The following is a 17,857-nucleotide window of genomic DNA, read 5'->3' as shown; positions in this document are numbered from 1 at the left end:
AGTGCCCCCTGCACACGGCTCACAACTGTGTCCTCCTCACCCCTTGGCCTGAAACAGCCCCCCCTCGACCAGCCCCCTGACATCCTCAGGCAGAGGGAACTGACACAGGCCCAGGGAGGGGTCAGAGAGCTGGGGTCTCATTTGCATGGAGGGGGCCCTCCCTCCCTCAGAAGATGAAGAGGGGAAGGGAGAGGTTAGGGGAGGCTCTGCTCAGCCGTGAGGCACAGAAGACAGAATCGGTGATGACCACCACCATGGCCTGGTCTCCTTTCCTTCTCACTCTCCTCGCTCACTGCACAGGTGACTGGGTGAGGGCACACTGGAAGGGGATCTGGGAGGACATGTGGGTCCTGCTTCCACTCTCTTGTGTCCAGACCCCAGCATCACCCTGTCTGTGTTTCTACCCCTTCCAGGGTCCTGGGCCCAGTCAGTGTTGACTCAGCCGCCGTCCGTGTCGGGGTCCCTGGGCCAGAGGGTCACCATCTCCTGCACTGGAAGCAGCTCCAACATCGGGGGTGGTAATTATGTGAGCTGGTACCGACAAGTCCCAGGAACGGCCCCCAGTCTCCTGATTTATGAGAATAACAAACGACCCTCCGGGGTCTCCGATCGATTCTCTGGCTCCAAGTCTGGCAGCTCAGGCTCCCTGACCATCACTGGGCTGCAGGCTGACGACGAGGCTGATTATTATTGTGCATCATGGGACGATAGTCTCAGTGCTCACACAGAGCTCCAGGCCTGTGGGGAAGTGAGACAAAAACCTGCTGTCCCCACTGTGATGGTCTTTTCTTGTGTAGCTCCCACCTTCTGCTTCCCTCTTTGTTTGAAGCAACACAGCTGCTTCCCCCTTGACCTAATATTGAGGCCTGAAACAAAACCCAACGAACCTCCTCTAGTCTATGTCCTTTTCCTGTCAATTCTTTCCCCAAAACCTGTCCTTATAGGCACACATTTTCTGTTTCATACATGCTGAGCAGAAATTCCTGGATGCTGGGGCAGGTTTTCCACGGGACCAGTGTCCCTGAGGGTTGTGCCTGTCTGCTACGCCTACCATATGACGATACCACACACTGGATGCCTACACCAAAGATAGTGTATTTCTCTCAGTTTGGAGCCTAAATGTCCACGTTCAAGGGGGTGGCACGATTGATTTCCCCTGAGGTCACTCTCCTTGGCTTGCAAAAGGTTACATTCATCCTGGGTCCTCACGTGGCATTCCCATGTGTGCTCACCCATGCTGCCTCTACCTCTTCTGTGAAGACGCCAGCCCTGTTTATGGGGGCAACACCCTTTTAAACTCATTATCCACGATGACATCTTTTAATGCCTTTTCTCAAACAGTCACAATGTGGGTTCGGGTTTCCATACAGGGTTTTGAGGGACACAGATGAGTTCATATCATGATGTCAGGACTGACCCGGACACACAGTACAGCTGTGTCTGACTCAGGAAAGTCATTGTCCACATGATATGCATGAATGACATTTACTGAACCCTCACTACATGACCTCTGTTGGTTTAGGAGCTCAAGTCGCAGTGCAGAAGTGACGGGGAGTGTCCCCAGGCTCAGGGAGCCGGCATTGTCTGGGGAAGAAAGGGAACACACAAGCAATACATTGTGCCTCACCCTGACTTCTCACATGAGGACCGAATGTCTCTACAGGCTCTGGTCACACCCCCATGACACACCCTGTGCATGACACAGACTTGTTCTCCGTCTCCCACCGATCAGCAGCCTCAGATTTCATGTGACTCGATCACATCACCCCTCCATCTGCCCTGACGCTATTGGGAGACTAGGGAAGGGATTGTGGGATTGATTTGGTTAACACAGTGTGTGTCTTGTGGGAATTGAACTCAGACCCTGACTAACCACGTAGCTTGGAAGTTTGGGGTCCAGATCAGAGAGGCAGATGATAGAACTTTGAACAACCAGGTCCCCACCATATGCATCGTCTTCCCTCCATCCTCTTTGTAATTCAGGTTGGGACATGCTCTGTGAGCTCCGGCATCTGCAGAGGAGACACAGGCCAGGTGGTTCCCATCTCATAAAACTACACCTCGGGCCGCTGTCCATTCGGACGTCTGTACCTGGTCAGCTCAGGACAACACACACTCCCAGGCACAAGGTGCTGATGTGAAACAGAGGCAGGCCCAGGAGAGGTGAAGAGCATTAATAAAAGCACATGATTTGTTTTCTTAGAGACTTTAAAAAGAATTCAGAGTGTTCACTGTTTTTGATCCTAGGATAAAGATGTATACATTTCAAATGGCTCTGTAAGAAAACAGTCACTGAATTCAGGTAATAACATAAAAGGTAATTTGAATAAATTACCTGCCCCCCCTTGCTCACACTCTGTCTTTCTCTGTCTCTCAAAGAAGAATAAACTTCAAAAAGTTGTAAACTACAATAAAAGAAAAGAATGGTAAAGAAAAGTATATCTTGAAACAATGCAAGGACAGAAAGATATGGTTATATAAGTGTCACGTAAAGCGAAGGACTTGGCGGTTACAAGGGCTGAGTGCAGAGAGGGGGCAATGGCCTGACTGCTGGTGCGTCAGGTACCCTGAAGGTGCCCATCCTGCCATCCACCACCTGACCACCCTGCCTGCCCTCCAGGCCCCTCTCCATCCTGCAGCAGCTCCCCGGGGGAATCAGCTTTCTCCCCAGTGCACCCCCATCCTGCACCATAACCTGGGTATCTGGGAGGCCAACCCCTAGGTCTCTACCTGCTCCCTACCCACCACCTGCTCCTGGCATCCCTCCTGTGAATCCCTTGGCACCTGGCATGGTAAGACCAGGAATGCTGATGGAAAGAAGATGTGGAAGAAAATGAAGAAAGTTCTTACAGATATACAAAACCACAAGCATGGCAAGCATTCCTCCTCCTCCTCCTCCTTCTCCTTCACCTCCTCCTCTTCCTCCTCCTCCTCCTTCTCCTCCTTCTCCTCGTCCTCTTCTACAGCACTGTTTCTGACTGAGTACAGGGCCTGGACCCTTTCCTCAAGCCTTTCTGGTTCTGCTCTCCGACCAAGAATCGGATGCCATCTTTGTACTGGGGAAAATTAGCCCCATCCCCCTCCTCCTTCACCCTCTCTGAGCCTTACTCTGCTGTTCAGCCATGACTGGCCGGGGTAATTGGGTAAGAATGACCATGGGTTAGTAAAGACTGTCTTCTCACTACTTGGATGGACATTTCAGCTGATGAGTTTAGTAGAACTCTTTTTGGCAAATGATGAGACTTCGGAGCTAACTACTGAAGACGAGTATAAGAGGTGTCAGATGTGATTTTTTAGCCTTTTTTGCAATATTCGTGGTGTTGTGGGAGTGATATGGAGTTTTAATTATGGAAAAGAGAAACTCTACCACTGTAGTGATGGGGGGCAAACGTTGGTCGTTTACTGGCAAATACACATCCCAGCAGGACTTTACTGACCCTACTAACTGGAAGGTTGCTGGGAAATGGAGTCCATTGGGTTGATAAGCTCGGCCTGCCCTTTTGGAACCTAATCTCACTGGCGTCTCTGGCCCTTCGCTTTCTCCAGCTCTCATTTAATCCAAATAAAGCTCTTTATCCAAGGAAGAAAGGAAGGGAGGAAGGAAGGAAAGAGGAAAGGGAGAAAGATAGGGAGAGAAAGAGAGAGAAAGGAAAGAAAAGAAGAAAGAAAGGAAGAAAGAAAGAAAGAAAGAAAGAGAAAGAAAGAAAGAAAGGAAGGAAGGGAGACAAGAAAGGGAGACAGGAAAGGAAGAAAAAACAAATGAGAGGCAACTACTCCCACTGACCCTTTAAATTTCCTCTGTGCTCAGAGTCAGACCCTCAGACCCTCCAGGGTCTCCAAGGCCTCCCTGTCTGTTTCTCACCGGCAGTCCTGGGGGTGACAGAGACAGCTTTCTGTCTCAGGTCCCCATGGGCCTGCAGCAGTAAGTCAGAACTGATGCTTCTGCCCCATGTTGAGCACTAACAATATGGCTCATCCTCAGGCTGCAGGCTGAGAAGGTCCTAGAGACCTTGTTCCCAGAGTGGGAGCCAGAGAACGGAGCTGAGATCTTCGAGGGCCCATTCGTTCTGAGCACCACAGTTGTGGTAACGCTGAGAGAAATCTCTTGGAAGCAGCCCACATAATTTGCTCCAACACTGTTGCTAACTCCCGTACAGGTGAGGGTCACCTTCTGCCCCTGAAACCCTGACAGGGAGGCCTCCTGTGTCGGGGCACACTGTGCACAGGACCCTGCAACAGAACAGTGGAGACACGGACAGGCAGGTCCTGAGGGAATGCCTCCAGCTTGTTCTTCAAAAGAGGGGAAGAAGGAGGCCAGCACACCCCAGCCCATAATCACTCGCCTTGCTTTCCACAGCCAGTCACCTAAGCGGAGAACGAGGGGGGTGAGGAGGAGAGGGGTCCAGGTCAAGGTGGGGACAGCCCAGGCTGTGCCCCTGACGGAGCCCACCCACCAGTGAGAGAACTGCACAAAGCCTCTCTCATCCCCTCCCTACTTTGGAGAGCAGAGAGGAATCCTTCATGCAAATCACTCCCCTCCTGGGTCCCTAAACCTACTCACTGAATATGGTGACAGCTGAGTGTGGGGTGGGGCTGGGGAGCCAATCGTGGTCCCCGGTGAGCATAGAGCAGAGGGTACAAGGCAGGGTTCCAGGACTGGGTGCCCAGCTGAGACACCCCTCAGCCATCCCTGCACCTCCCCCAATGCACAGGGACAGACCTCCAGCGCCCCCTGCTGTCTCAGAGTTCAGACTCACTTAGGACTGGGAGAAGGAACTGGAGTTGAGCAGAGAGAGGGACCCTCTGGACTTGAGCCTGCCTGGCACCCCACCCATCCCTACACAGGGGCGGGGGCTTCTGATCCCCCAAATGCGACCTCCTGTGTGGCAGGCATCACCACACCTCAGTCCTTACTTCAGAGCTGTGGCTTCCTCAGCATGAATCACTCTGTGCCCCCCCCCCCCCCCACCACTTAGATAGTTGTGTTGTTGGGATGTCAGGTGAGTGACCCCCTCAGGCAAGTTGTGTCCTGCACTGAGGGATAAGAAGGGCAGAGGGCAGGCTCACCACTCCACGGGCTGTATCAGGAAGGCCTGAGGAGACATCCCATCTCTTTGTCATGTCAGGTCACTTCCCACCCAGGCAAGCCAGTCCCCATAATCCTCTGCACCTGAGCCCATCCTCACACTTGTTGGGGCAGGCTCCATTAACAAGAATGCACATGAGATTCTTCAAGGACAGACCGTAATTAGAAACAAGGGGCATGTGCCTCTCACGTTGCCTTTTCCCAAGAGCACCCATAGGCGATAGTCAGCAGCACAGTCATCCCAGGATGCAGCCATAAAGCCCCAGTGGTGAGGGAGACACTGGAGGTGACTGGGTCTCCGGCACCAGACGGGTTTCCCTTCCAGACGGGACTGCATATTTGGGAAAACACAGAAGCTTGGGAATTGTAAGGACAGAGCTCATCCCATGACTCAGAAGTTCCTGGTGCTCTAAGCCCTCCTTTCTCAGTGTGCAATGTATTATAATTACTCACACCAGATCCTTCGCTAGTCCTTCTGTGTGTCACACAAGGTTCTACTCCTCCTGTAAATATTCACACAATTGTTTTCCCCAGTACTCATCTAATCCATCTCTGCACTATTCATGACAATACATCTAGGATATATCTTCTGGGATTTATATCATATATATATGTATACATATATATATGAAACACAAACTACGTATATATAAACATGAGATATTGTTATGCACACACACACACACTTCTAGTCATAGACTCTCGATTAACATAGAACCGTGTGCTCTAGTCCTATAAATATATAATGCTTCCCATTGAATACCTCCCATGAAACATCTCCTCCTTGTCTGTCATGGTGAGTCAGATGAAAACCCAACAGGCTCCACGACCTTGACAGTTTTGTTTGTCCTTGCAGCACTGAGTGTCTGCAGCCTACCGGTACTTAACTGGTGCCCAGGAAAGGTTTTTGAATTAAAAAGAATACATCATTGTATAAAAAAAGAAAATATACACATATCCACATTCTTTACCTTATTTCCAAAACTAGTACCTCTTCTTTCGTTTGAATCATCATAATCCATCCACATTTTTAAGCACAGAGATGGAGGTCATCTTATACAAACACCTAGACCTCACACACATCCTCCAGGTAATTCCTAAATCCAGGGATCTCCACAATAAATATAATGCTAACATGTCCACACTACCCAAAGCACTCTATAAATTCAATGCAATCCCCATAAAAACTCCAATGACGTTTTGCACAGAAATAAAAAAAAAACCCAAATTTTGTATAGAACCAGAAAAGACCCCAAATTGCCAAAGCAATCTTGAGAAGGAACAAACCTCGAGACACCATACTTTGCACTTTCAAATTATATTACAAAGCTGTAGTCATGAACACCAACGTGGTATTGTTCTCGAGAGACACATAGGTTGATGCCATAGAATAAAAAGACCAGAAAGTCATTCCAGTTCCTCTTGACCACCAGGGAAGACATAGGCTGAAAACGGTCCTTTGCAAGGTCTCCGGAACAGAGCTACCATGGATTTGGGAGGGAATTCAGAACGAATATACATGGATCCTAGAGCAGATGCACCAGATGGGATGCTTAGGATCTCACTGCTATTTCCTGATGCACTTTGGGAGAGAAAACTGGAATGACTCAGACATGTGACAATGAGCACATTGACATAGAGGCCGGGATAGAGTGTGAATCAACACACTCCATCTGGGTAAGAAGCACGTGTAAAGAATAATCTCATCAGGGTCAGGTCCCATCTGCCAACGTTCCCCATGGGAGCTGCCCTCTGCTCTCTGCTGCTTCCTGCATTGGCACGGGTGCCTGGAGCCCTGTCTCCGCTGTTGTATCCAGTTAACTCCTTCCTCTATTGGTACACATTTACTGTTAGAGGAATGTGTGTAGAGACAACTCTTCAGGCCTGACCCATTAAGTGTCAAGGGAGCCATGGACAGGCTTACCCCCAGGAGTCTGAGTAGAACAGAGAGTCTGCCCTGAGGTGATGGGGGGCCACGTGAGGAGACCTGGTCTAACACGTAGGCAGAGGAGAGTGGCTAGAGCAGTGGGAGGCAGAAGTGGTCTCTGATGGGCTCTGCTCACGTCATACAATGGCATGTCTGTGTCTGGACGCTAAGGGGCACTCAAGGCCTGTTTCTGAGGGGTCACGGTAGATCGGAGATGAGAACTGCCACCTGCCACTGCCTGTGCCCTCTGCTCAGGCCTCACATCTGTGACCTCCCCACCCCTGCCCTGAAATTGCCCCCACCCTGCCCATCCCCCTGACATCCTCAGACAGAGGCACCTAAAGAAGTCAGTGAGGAGTCAGAAAACAGGGGGGTCGCATTTGCATGGTTGGGCCCTCCCCCTCTCAACAGATCAAGAGGTGAAGGGAGAGGTGAAGGGAGGCTCTGCTCAGCTGTGAGGCAACAGAAGGCAGGATCGGTGCTGACCTCCGCCATGGCCTGGTCCCCTCTCCTCCTCACCCTCCTCGCTCACTGCACAGGTGACTTGATGTGGGGACACAGGAAGGGGTTCTGGAAGCACAAGTGTGGGCCTGATTCCTCTTCTTGCTCTAGACCCCAGGAATATCCTCTCTGTTGTTTCTCTTTCCAGGGATTTGGGCTCAGTCGGGGCCGAATCAACCATCCTCAGTGTCTGGGGCCCTGGGCCAGAGGGTCACTATCTCCTGCACTGGAGTTGATAGTTACGTTGGTTGGTACCAACAAATCCCAGGAATGGCCCCCAAAACCATCATCTATAATAATAACAACCGACCCTCCGGGGTCCCTGACCGATTCTCCGGCTCCAAGTCTGGCAGCACAGGCACCCTGACCATCACGGGGCTCCAAGCCGAGGACGAGGCTGATTATTACTGCGTATCGTGGTACAGCAGTGCCAGAGCTTACACAGTGGTCCAGGCCTGTGGGGAAGTGAGTCAAAAACCTAGTTACTCATCTGTAAGGAGGGAAACACATCAGCAGTTGCCTCCTCAGCTTAGCCTGTGATTCTGCTCATTTTGTGACTGATGACTTGGACGCAGGTCCATGCAAGGGCACCTCCCATGAGTGAGGTTCCTCCTGTCCTTTCTGTCCTCAAAGTCACTCTCAGAAAACCTTCTCAGAGTCTTGATGGAAGAGAAATCTCTTGTTTTCTCAGCTGAGGTATTTTACTTCTAGGCCAGATCATATCAATTTTTCCTTCTGATATAAAAATAAATGAACCATTTTTGTTTTTCCTCTGAACTCTACCCATGTGGTACCTGGAAAATAAGTCAGCCTTATTTGCATATGGTACTATTATCTCCATGGCAGTGGCAAATACACATCCCAGCAGGACTTTACTGACCCTACTAACTGGAAGGCTGCTGGGAAATGGAGTCCATTGGGTTGATAAGCTCGGCCTGCCCTTTTGGAACCTAATCTCACTGGCGTCTCTGGCCCTTGGCTTTCTCCAGCTCTCATTTAATCCAAATAAAGCTCTTTATCCAAGGAAGAAAGGAAGGGAGGAAGGAAGGAAAGAGGAAAGGGAGAAAGATAGGGAGAGAAAGAGAGAGAAAGGAAAGAAAAGAAGAAAGAAAGGAAGAAAGAAAGAAAGAAAGAAAGAAAAAGAAAGAAAGAAAGGAAGGAAGGGAGACAAGAAAGGGAGACAGGAAAGGAAGAAAAAACAAATGAGAGGCAACTACTCCCACTGACCCTTTAAATTTCCTCTGTGCTCAGAGTCAGACCCTCAGACCCTCCAGGGTCTCCAAGGCCTCCCTGTCTGTTTCTCACCGGCAGTCCTGGGGGTGACAGAGACAGCTTTCTGTCTCAGGTCCCCATGGGCCTGCAGCAGTAAGTCAGAACTGATGCTTCTGCCCCATGTTGAGCACTAACAATATGGCTCATCCTCAGGCTGCAGGCTGAGAAGGTCCTAGAGACCTTGTTCCCAGAGTGGGAGCCAGAGAACGGAGCTGAGATCTTCGAGGGCCCATTCGTTCTGAGCACCACAGTTGTGGTAACGCTGAGAGAAATCTCTTGGAAGCAGCCCACATAATTTGCTCCAACACTGTTGCTAACTCCCGTACAGGTGAGGGTCACCTTCTGCCCCTGAAACCCTGACAGGGAGGCCTCCTGTGTCGGGGCACACTGTGCCCAGGACCCTGCAACAGAACAGTGGAGACACGGACAGGCAGGTCCTGAGGGAATGCCTCCAGCTTGTTCTTCAAAAGAGGGGAAGAAGGAGGCCAGCACACCCCAGCCCATAATCACTCGCCTTGCTTTCCACAGCCAGTCACCTAAGCGGAGAACGAGGGGGGTGAGGAGGAGAGGGGTCCAGGTCAAGGTGGAGACAGCCCAGGCTGTGCCCCTGACAGAGCCCACCAGTGAGAGAACTGCACAAAGCCTCTCTCATCCCCTCCCTACTTTGGAGAGCAGAGAGGAATCCTTCATGCAAATCACTCCCCTCCTGGGTCCCTAAACCTACTCACTGAATATGGTGACAGCTGAGTGTGGGGTGGGGCTGGGGAGCCAATCGTGGTCCCCGGTGAGCATAGAGCAGAGGGTACAAGGCAGGGTTCCAGGACTGGGTGCCCAGCTGAGACACCCCTCAGCCATCCCTGCACCTCCCCCAATGCACAGGGACAGACCTCCAGCGCCCCCTGCTGTCTCAGAGTTCAGACTCACTTAGGACTGGGAGAAGGAACTGGAGTTGAGCAGAGAGAGGGACCCTCTGGACTTGAGCCTGCCTGGCACCCCACCCATCCCTACACAGGGGCGGGGGCTTCTGATCCCCCAAATGCGACCTCCTGTGTGGCAGGCATCACCACACCTCAGTCCTTACTTCAGAGCTGTGGCTTCCTCAGCATGAATCACTCTGTGCCCCCCCCCCCCCCACCACTTAGATAGTTGTGTTGTTGGGATGTCAGGTGAGTGACCCCCTCAGGCAAGTTGTGTCCTGCACTGAGGGATAAGAAGGGCAGAGGGCAGGCTCACCACTCCACGGGCTGTATCAGGAAGGCCTGAGGAGACATCCCATCTCTTTGTCATGTCAGGTCACTTCCCACCCAGGCAAGCCAGTCCCCATAATCCTCTGCACCTGAGCCCATCCTCACACTTGTTGGGGCAGGCTCCATTAACAAGAATGCACATGAGATTCTTCAAGGACAGACCGTAATTAGAAACAAGGGGCATGTGCCTCTCACGTTGCCTTTTCCCAAGAGCACCCATAGGCGATAGTCAGCAGCACAGTCATCCCAGGATGCAGCCATAAAGCCCCAGTGGTGAGGGAGACACTGGAGGTGACTGGGTCTCCGGCACCAGACGGGTTTCCCTTCCAGACGGGACTGCATATTTGGGAAAACACAGAAGCTTGGGAATTGTAAGGACAGAGCTCATCCCATGACTCAGAAGTTCCTGGTGCTCTAAGCCCTCCTTTCTCAGTGTGCAATGTATTATAATTACTCACACCAGATCCTTCGCTAGTCCTTCTGTGTGTCACACAAGGTTCTACTCCTCCTGTAAATATTCACACAATTGTTTTCCCCAGTACTCATCTAATCCATCTCTGCACTATTCATGACAATACATCTAGGATATATCTTCTGGGATTTATATCATATATATATGTATACATATATATATGAAACACAAACTACGTATATATAAACATGAGATATTGTTATGCACACACACACACACTTCTAGTCATAGACTCTCGATTAACATAGAACCGTGTGCTCTAGTCCTATAAATATATAATGCTTCCCATTGAATACCTCCCATGAAACATCTCCTCCTTGTCTGTCATGGTGAGTCAGATGAAAACCCAACAGGCTCCACGACCTTGACAGTTTTGTTTGTCCTTGCAGCACTGAGTGTCTGCAGCCTACCGGTACTTAACTGGTGCCCAGGAAAGGTTTTTGAATTAAAAAGAATACATCATTGTATAAAAAAAGAAAATATACACATATCCACATTCTTTACCTTATTTCCAAAACTAGTACCTCTTCTTTCGTTTGAATCATCATAATCCATCCACATTTTTAAGCACAGAGATGGAGGTCATCTTATACAAACACCTAGACCTCACACACATCCTCCAGGTAATTCCTAAATCCAGGGATCTCCACAATAAATATAATGCTAACATGTCCACACTACCCAAAGCACTCTATAAATTCAATGCAATCCCCATAAAAACTCCAATGACGTTTTGCACAGAAATAAAAAAAAAACCCAAATTTTGTATAGAACCAGAAAAGACCCCAAATTGCCAAAGCAATCTTGAGAAGGAACAAACCTCGAGACACCATACTTTGCACTTTCAAATTATATTACAAAGCTGTAGTCATGAACACCAACGTGGTATTGTTCTCGAGAGACACATAGGTTGATGCCATAGAATAAAAAGACCAGAAAGTCATTCCAGTTCCTCTTGACCACCAGGGAAGACATAGGCTGAAAACGGTCCTTTGCAAGGTCTCCGGAACAGAGCTACCATGGATTTGGGAGGGAATTCAGAACGAATATACATGGATCCTAGAGCAGATGCACCAGATGGGATGCTTAGGATCTCACTGCTATTTCCTGATGCACTTTGGGAGAGAAAACTGGAATGACTCAGACATGTGACAATGAGCACATTGACATAGAGGCCGGGATAGAGTGTGAATCAACACACTCCATCTGGGTAAGAAGCACGTGTAAAGAATAATCTCATCAGGGTCAGGTCCCATCTGCCAACGTTCCCCATGGGAGCTGCCCTCTGCTCTCTGCTGCTTCCTGCATTGGCACGGGTGCCTGGAGCCCTGTCTCCGCTGTTGTATCCAGTTAACTCCTTCCTCTATTGGTACACATTTACTGTTAGAGGAATGTGTGTAGAGACAACTCTTCAGGCCTGACCCATTAAGTGTCAAGGGAGCCATGGACAGGCTTACCCCCAGGAGTCTGAGTAGAACAGAGAGTCTGCCCTGAGGTGATGGGGGGCCACGTGAGGAGACCTGGTCTAACACTTAGGCAGAGGAGAGTGGCTAGAGCAGTGGGAGGCAGAAGTGGTCTCTGATGGGCTCTGCTCACGTCATACAATGGCATGTCTGTGTCTGGACGCTAAGGGGCACTCAAGGCCTGTTTCTGAGGGGTCACGGTAGATCGGAGATGAGAACTGCCACCTGCCACTGCCTGTGCCCTCTGCTCAGGCCTCACATCTGTGACCTCCCCACCCCTGCCCTGAAATTGCCCCCACCCTGCCCATCCCCCTGACATCCTCAGACAGAGGCACCTAAAGAAGTCAGTGAGGAGTCAGAAAACAGGGGGGTCGCATTTGCATGGTTGGGCCCTCCCCCTCTCAACAGATCAAGAGGTGAAGGGAGAGGTGAAGGGAGGCTCTGCTCAGCTGTGAGGCAACAGAAGGCAGGATCGGTGCTGACCTCCGCCATGGCCTGGTCCCCTCTCCTCCTCACCCTCCTCGCTCACTGCACAGGTGACTTGATGTGGGGACACAGGAAGGGGTTCTGGAAGCACAAGTGTGGGCCTGATTCCTCCTCTTGCTCTAGACCCCAGGAATATCCTCTCTGTTGTTTCTCTTTCCAGGGATTTGGGCTCAGTCGGGGCCGAATCAACCATCCTCAGTGTCTGGGGCCCTGGGCCAGAGGGTCACTATCTCCTGCACTGGAGTTGATAGTTACGTTGGTTGGTACCAACAAATCCCAGGAATGGCCCCCAAAACCATCATCTATAATAATAACAACCGACCCTCCGGGGTCCCTGACCGATTCTCCGGCTCCAAGTCTGGCAGCACAGGCACCCTGACCATCACGGGGCTCCAAGCCGAGGACGAGGCTGATTATTACTGCCAATCGTGGTACAGCAGTGGCACAGCTTACACAGTGGTCCAGGCCTGTGGGGAAGTGAGTCAAAAACCTAGTTACTCATCTGTAAGGAGGGAAACACATCAGCAGTTGCCTCCTCAGCTTAGCCTGTGATTCTGCTCATTTTGTGACTGATGACTTGGACGCAGGTCCATGCAAGGGCACCTCCCATGAGTGAGGTTCCTCCTGTCCTTTCTGCCCTCAAAGTCACTCTCAGAAAACCCTCTCAGAGTCTTGATGGAAGAGAAATCTCTTGTTTTCTCAGCTGAGGTATTTTACTTCTAGGCCAGAGCATATCAATTTTTCCTTCTGATATAAAAATAAATGAACCATTTTTGTTTTTCCTCTGAACTCTACCCATGTGGTGCCTGGAAAATAAGTCAGCCTTATTTGCATATGGTACTATTATCTCCATGGCAGTGGCTAGTCTCTTTTTATCTATTATTTGTGGAAAAATGCCAATTTAAAATTATAAAATTATGAGGATAAGTTTCAAAAATTTCGTCCATAGGAAAAACCCTGTACTTCAATGTTTATAACAACTTATTCCTAATCACGAAAGCCTGAAAGCACCTTAAACTTGGCACATGGATATTTATTCTAGGTTTAAAATAATCACCCAAACCAGTAACCAACTAAGAGGTCACCAAGGAGGTGCCACTTTTATAATAATTTGATAATTACATCCAACATTGGAAGAAGCAAAACTCTGCAAACATCTGAAGGTCGCGGGGGTGCTAAACGCTGAAAAAGAATGAATCATGTGAACAGAGGAAAACACTCTGAGCCACAGATTATTCCATATGATACTAATGACACTTAAATGACACTCTGTCATTGTCTGTCATTGTCTCCCAAACAAACACAAACAAATCAGTGCACAACCACCACACATACCCATGTGTGCACACACACAAGGACAGGGTGTGTCTAGGAGCTCACGAGCCAACCTAAAGGGCCCCCATGAGGCAAAACTAGAAAGATTTCAACCACAGGAACATAAAAGGTTTGGGTTGCAACTCAGTGTCTACACATATGTCTGCCGTCCATATTGTTAACTGATGGTATAAATAAATGGAATCAGATGAGACACATTCCCATCCAGAGATTTCATGCAACAGGTGTAAACCCTTGGCTTGAATGACGTCAGGCATAACCCCCACTCAGTAAGTATGCACAAAGGCACCAACAAGAGGGACAGTCTGAAGAAGTGTCACAGTAAGAGAAGCTTAAGGACAATTCACAACTCAATGTCACAAAGAATCATAAACTGGATCATACAACAGAAAAGGGACATTAGGTAAAAAGTAAGAAAATCTGAATAAACTGTGGATATTAATTGTTACGTGTTGAACTGTGTCTCCACCAATTCATGTGATTAAAAGTTCTAAAAACTCCCATATTTCAGGATGAGACCTTATTTGGAAATGAGACTGTTGCTGATGTAATTACCAGGATGAGACCAGTAAAGTGTAAGAGCATGTGTCCTAGTCTTTCTCTGTCTGTTTTTCCTCTGATTCAGTCTGCAATGATGCTGAAAGGAATCTCACTATTTTAGAGAAAAAGGCCTATGAACCCATCCTACATTGTCCAGAGAACCCTGATATTACCGGGAAAAATCTAGACATTTTGTTGTCTTTTCACTGTTAACCCATGGAACATTACCAAATAAATATAATAGGGATGAATGTGAGTGGGATTCCCTTTCCTGAATGCCCCTTAATGGATGAGCTGAGAACGAATTTCTAAGAAGATAGAGGTCCCTTGTGCTGTATAATGTTTAATATCAATGTTCATCCTGAGAACACTTACAAAACTGGACTAATAGAGAGGAAAATGAGTCATAAGTACACCAGAGAAGAAAATTAAATTCCAGACTGAGTACAAAGGCCCGGTCAAAACCCAGATTGGGAAGTAAATACAGTGGATACCTCTCTGCGGAGAGCTGGTAGTCTTTTGACAAACAGAGAGTTCAAAGAAAAGAGTAATAAAGGAATTTAAATTGTTTAAATCTAAATCTAGATTTAAGAAGAGAACAAAATAACAAAAATGATATTAAACCTAATATATTACATAATGATGTTGAATTATATTGCATTTAAATGGACACATTGTTCCAGTTACAGACATGGATTGACATAACAGAGCATAATGGTTAAAATTTAAAAAAAAGTATACCCTGCAACCATGAAAGTACAAAAAGATGTGGTTATATAAGTGTCACGCCAAAGACTAAGGGAAGAAATTTTCTAGAAAACCAGTGACACATTTAATAGTGATAAAATAATCTATTCAAGAAAAAAAATAAGCTCAAATATAATAGCATACCTTTGCAAAACTATCTGAAGAATAAATTATAGAAGCAAAGAGAGGAATAACTAGTCCACAATTACAGTTGCAGGTGTTAACACAATGGTCTTAGTAACTGAATGAATACAGAAAAAAAAACAGTACACATAAAAAAGAGAACAGAAGAATTAAAAGGAGTACAAATCTGAATGGTAATTGCTTAAGTAATTACATAAAGACAGGAGTAAAAAAAAACTGAGGGATTTCCTGATTTACTTCTAATGGATTTTTATGCTTTATCTTGGTTCTGTGAACAGGGGTGGCTCCCTGCGTTTCCTTCTTATTCCTTTTTTTCATCTTCCCACCTCTCTTATCTTCTCCTTTCCTTACCACTCACCCAGAGCTAGTGCACAGCAGGAAGGGATGCTCCGGCCACTGCACTGGGAGGACGGACTTGGCATATCTCACGTTCCTGTTCCCATGTAGTTCCCACATGCCCACCTTTACACATGTGACACAAACCCCTTTAACTGTCCTCAACCTTATTTTTCCCTCTCATGTCCTTCCCGACAGTGCACACAGCTGGAGCCCTCAACCTCACCATCATCCTTTCCCTCACCCTCAGTCCACGGCCACTGTCACCTCTCCATGCTCTTCCTTGTGGGCCCTACTTGCTCATCTTCCTCCTCCAGATTCCCTGTATACTCAGCCCTCAGGCCCTCCGGACACGGCCTTGCTTGCTCTGTTGTAGTCAGGCACATTGTTGAAACTGACACCACAATGTCTGTCTAAAGTGTAAGTTTCTTAGTTAATAATACTGTACTGTAGATTTGAAATTTGCAGACAGGATAGATCTTAAGGGTTCTCATGAAAGAAAGAAGGAAAGAAAGAAAGAAGGAAAGAAAGAAAGAAAGAGAAAGAAAGAAGAAAAGAGAGAGTGAAGGAAGGAAGGGAGGGAGGAAGAAAAATAGAAAACTGGCATGTATACGAAGTGATAAATGTATTGATTAGCTTGATTGTTTCACCTCACAGTTTTAATGTATATCCAATCTCCATTCTGTGCCTTAAGTGCATACAATGTTTGATTTTTTATTATACTTGGAAAAGCTGAAAAGTTAAACAGAATTAATAATAAAAACAGTATGTTGCATTTCAACAATATTTCTCCCGTTTTCAATCTCTAAGAAATACAAATAAAATAAAAGCCAAGCACCTCACTCTGACATAGAAGTACTTTTACATTTAGGCGTCAAATGTCCTCACCCCTTTTGCACTTACATTCCATTTGCTCATAGCTGCTGTCAAATGACGTAGTTTCCGTCCCCTCAACACATCATATCTGATGGCCCACCCACCTCCAATTCCTTCTTTCTTCTGGGAAGGTAGTGTGTTTTATTTGTCCTGCTGTAGAAACTCTGGTCCCAACTCTCCACCCAGAGAACCAGTCTCCTCCCTCACGTGGCCCACCTGAGACAGCAGCTCAGGTGTGTGCTTCCAGAAACTGCCTTCTCAACCCACTGTGGCCCCATTCATGGTGCTTGGTGGTGATTCACCACATTTCTTTCTCTGACAAACACAGAAATTCTCCTTGGGAAGGCTGCTTGTTCATATTAGTTACCTTGGGCACTAGGGCATATGGCATGTGGATGCTTGTGGTCTGACAGTGGCCAGGCTGTCAGGTCAGTGCCCCTGACATCCTTTCCAGGGACAGGCTGAAGCTTGACCTGTGGGCAGCAGGGGGCACTGTCGGCCTCCCCAGGAAGAGCACACTGGGGGCCCCCTGCTGTGTACCCTACAACCCCCTTAGGGCGCCCACACTTTGCCTATGTGTGCTAGTGGGGACTCAGCAGCTGTGTCCCCTCTGGCTGGGAGGGGTCTGCTGCTCACAGGTCTGTGGAAGGTTCCGGCAGCTGCTTCTTCCCTGGTCCCTCCCAGGAGACAAATTCTGAGTCTCTGTGGAAATCAGCCCCCTCTTTCTAAGGGACTAAGCTGACACTTCAGCTAGTAGGCAGGACGGAAATCTGTGTGAACAGCCGGTCCCCATGAGTCCATGGAGAAGACAAAAGAAACCGCTACATGCCCGCCCTGATCTGGGGCTGCAGGAGGAGCATCCATCATGGCCTGGACCCTTCTCCTTGTGCTCCTGGTGCTCCTGGCTCACTGCACAGGTAGGGACATCTCCAGATCCATGGCAGCTCTTGAGTGGGTGTCACCCTCACTGTCACAGACCACCAAGCAGCTTAACCTTTTCCGCTGCCCCGTTTCCCATGAGGGTCTGTGTTTACAGGTTCCCTGTGCCAGCAGGGGATGACCCAGATACCCTCCTTCTAAAGACTTCCACTGTGCTCCAGATCTATGGGGAAGTGAAACAAAAACCTGGCCTGCACCCTCCTGACCTGGTGTGCCCCTCACAACAGGGGCTCTACCACGCCTGGGTTAGGGGGTCAATAGCGTTGTCATTTCTTCTGTCAGCACCTGAGTTTCCTCAGTCCACTTGATCTGATAGTATCACATACTTTTCTTCAGATCAAAATTTGGATTAATCCATTGATAATATAGTCTCGCCCTGTTAATGTTGCACTGGAAGTAATCCCATGCTCACAGATTAATAGCTCTTAATGAAGAAATTGGATAAGAATGAAAAGGCTGATTCCGGCCATGCTCTCTGGAGAGTGT

The 17,857-nt window shown here is 48.3% G+C and overlaps 1 long non-coding RNA gene and 1 gene segment (V, D, J or C); both read left to right on the top strand.

The window, feature by feature from the left end:
* Window positions 1–231: 231 nt before the first annotated feature.
* On the top strand, window positions 232–7,792 carry LOC125148970 (uncharacterized). The gene is made up of 2 exons (XR_007145746.1): window positions 232–300; window positions 7,663–7,792. It is a non-coding gene; the product is annotated as an uncharacterized LOC125148970 (long non-coding RNA).
* Window positions 7,793–12,347: 4,555 nt separating this feature from the next.
* On the top strand, window positions 12,348–17,017 carry LOC125149389 (immunoglobulin lambda variable 1-40-like). The segment is given in 3 exon segments: window positions 12,348–12,504; window positions 12,615–12,931; window positions 16,919–17,017. Coding segments are annotated over 3 exon segments (462 nt in total).
* Window positions 17,018–17,857: the final 840 nt, after the last annotated feature.

Source organism: Prionailurus viverrinus, chromosome D3 (genome assembly GCF_022837055.1).
Source record: "Prionailurus viverrinus isolate Anna chromosome D3, UM_Priviv_1.0, whole genome shotgun sequence".
In the NCBI taxonomy this organism is placed as follows: Eukaryota; Metazoa; Chordata; class Mammalia; order Carnivora; family Felidae; genus Prionailurus; species Prionailurus viverrinus.
This window is presented reverse-complemented; position numbering and strand designations above follow the sequence as displayed.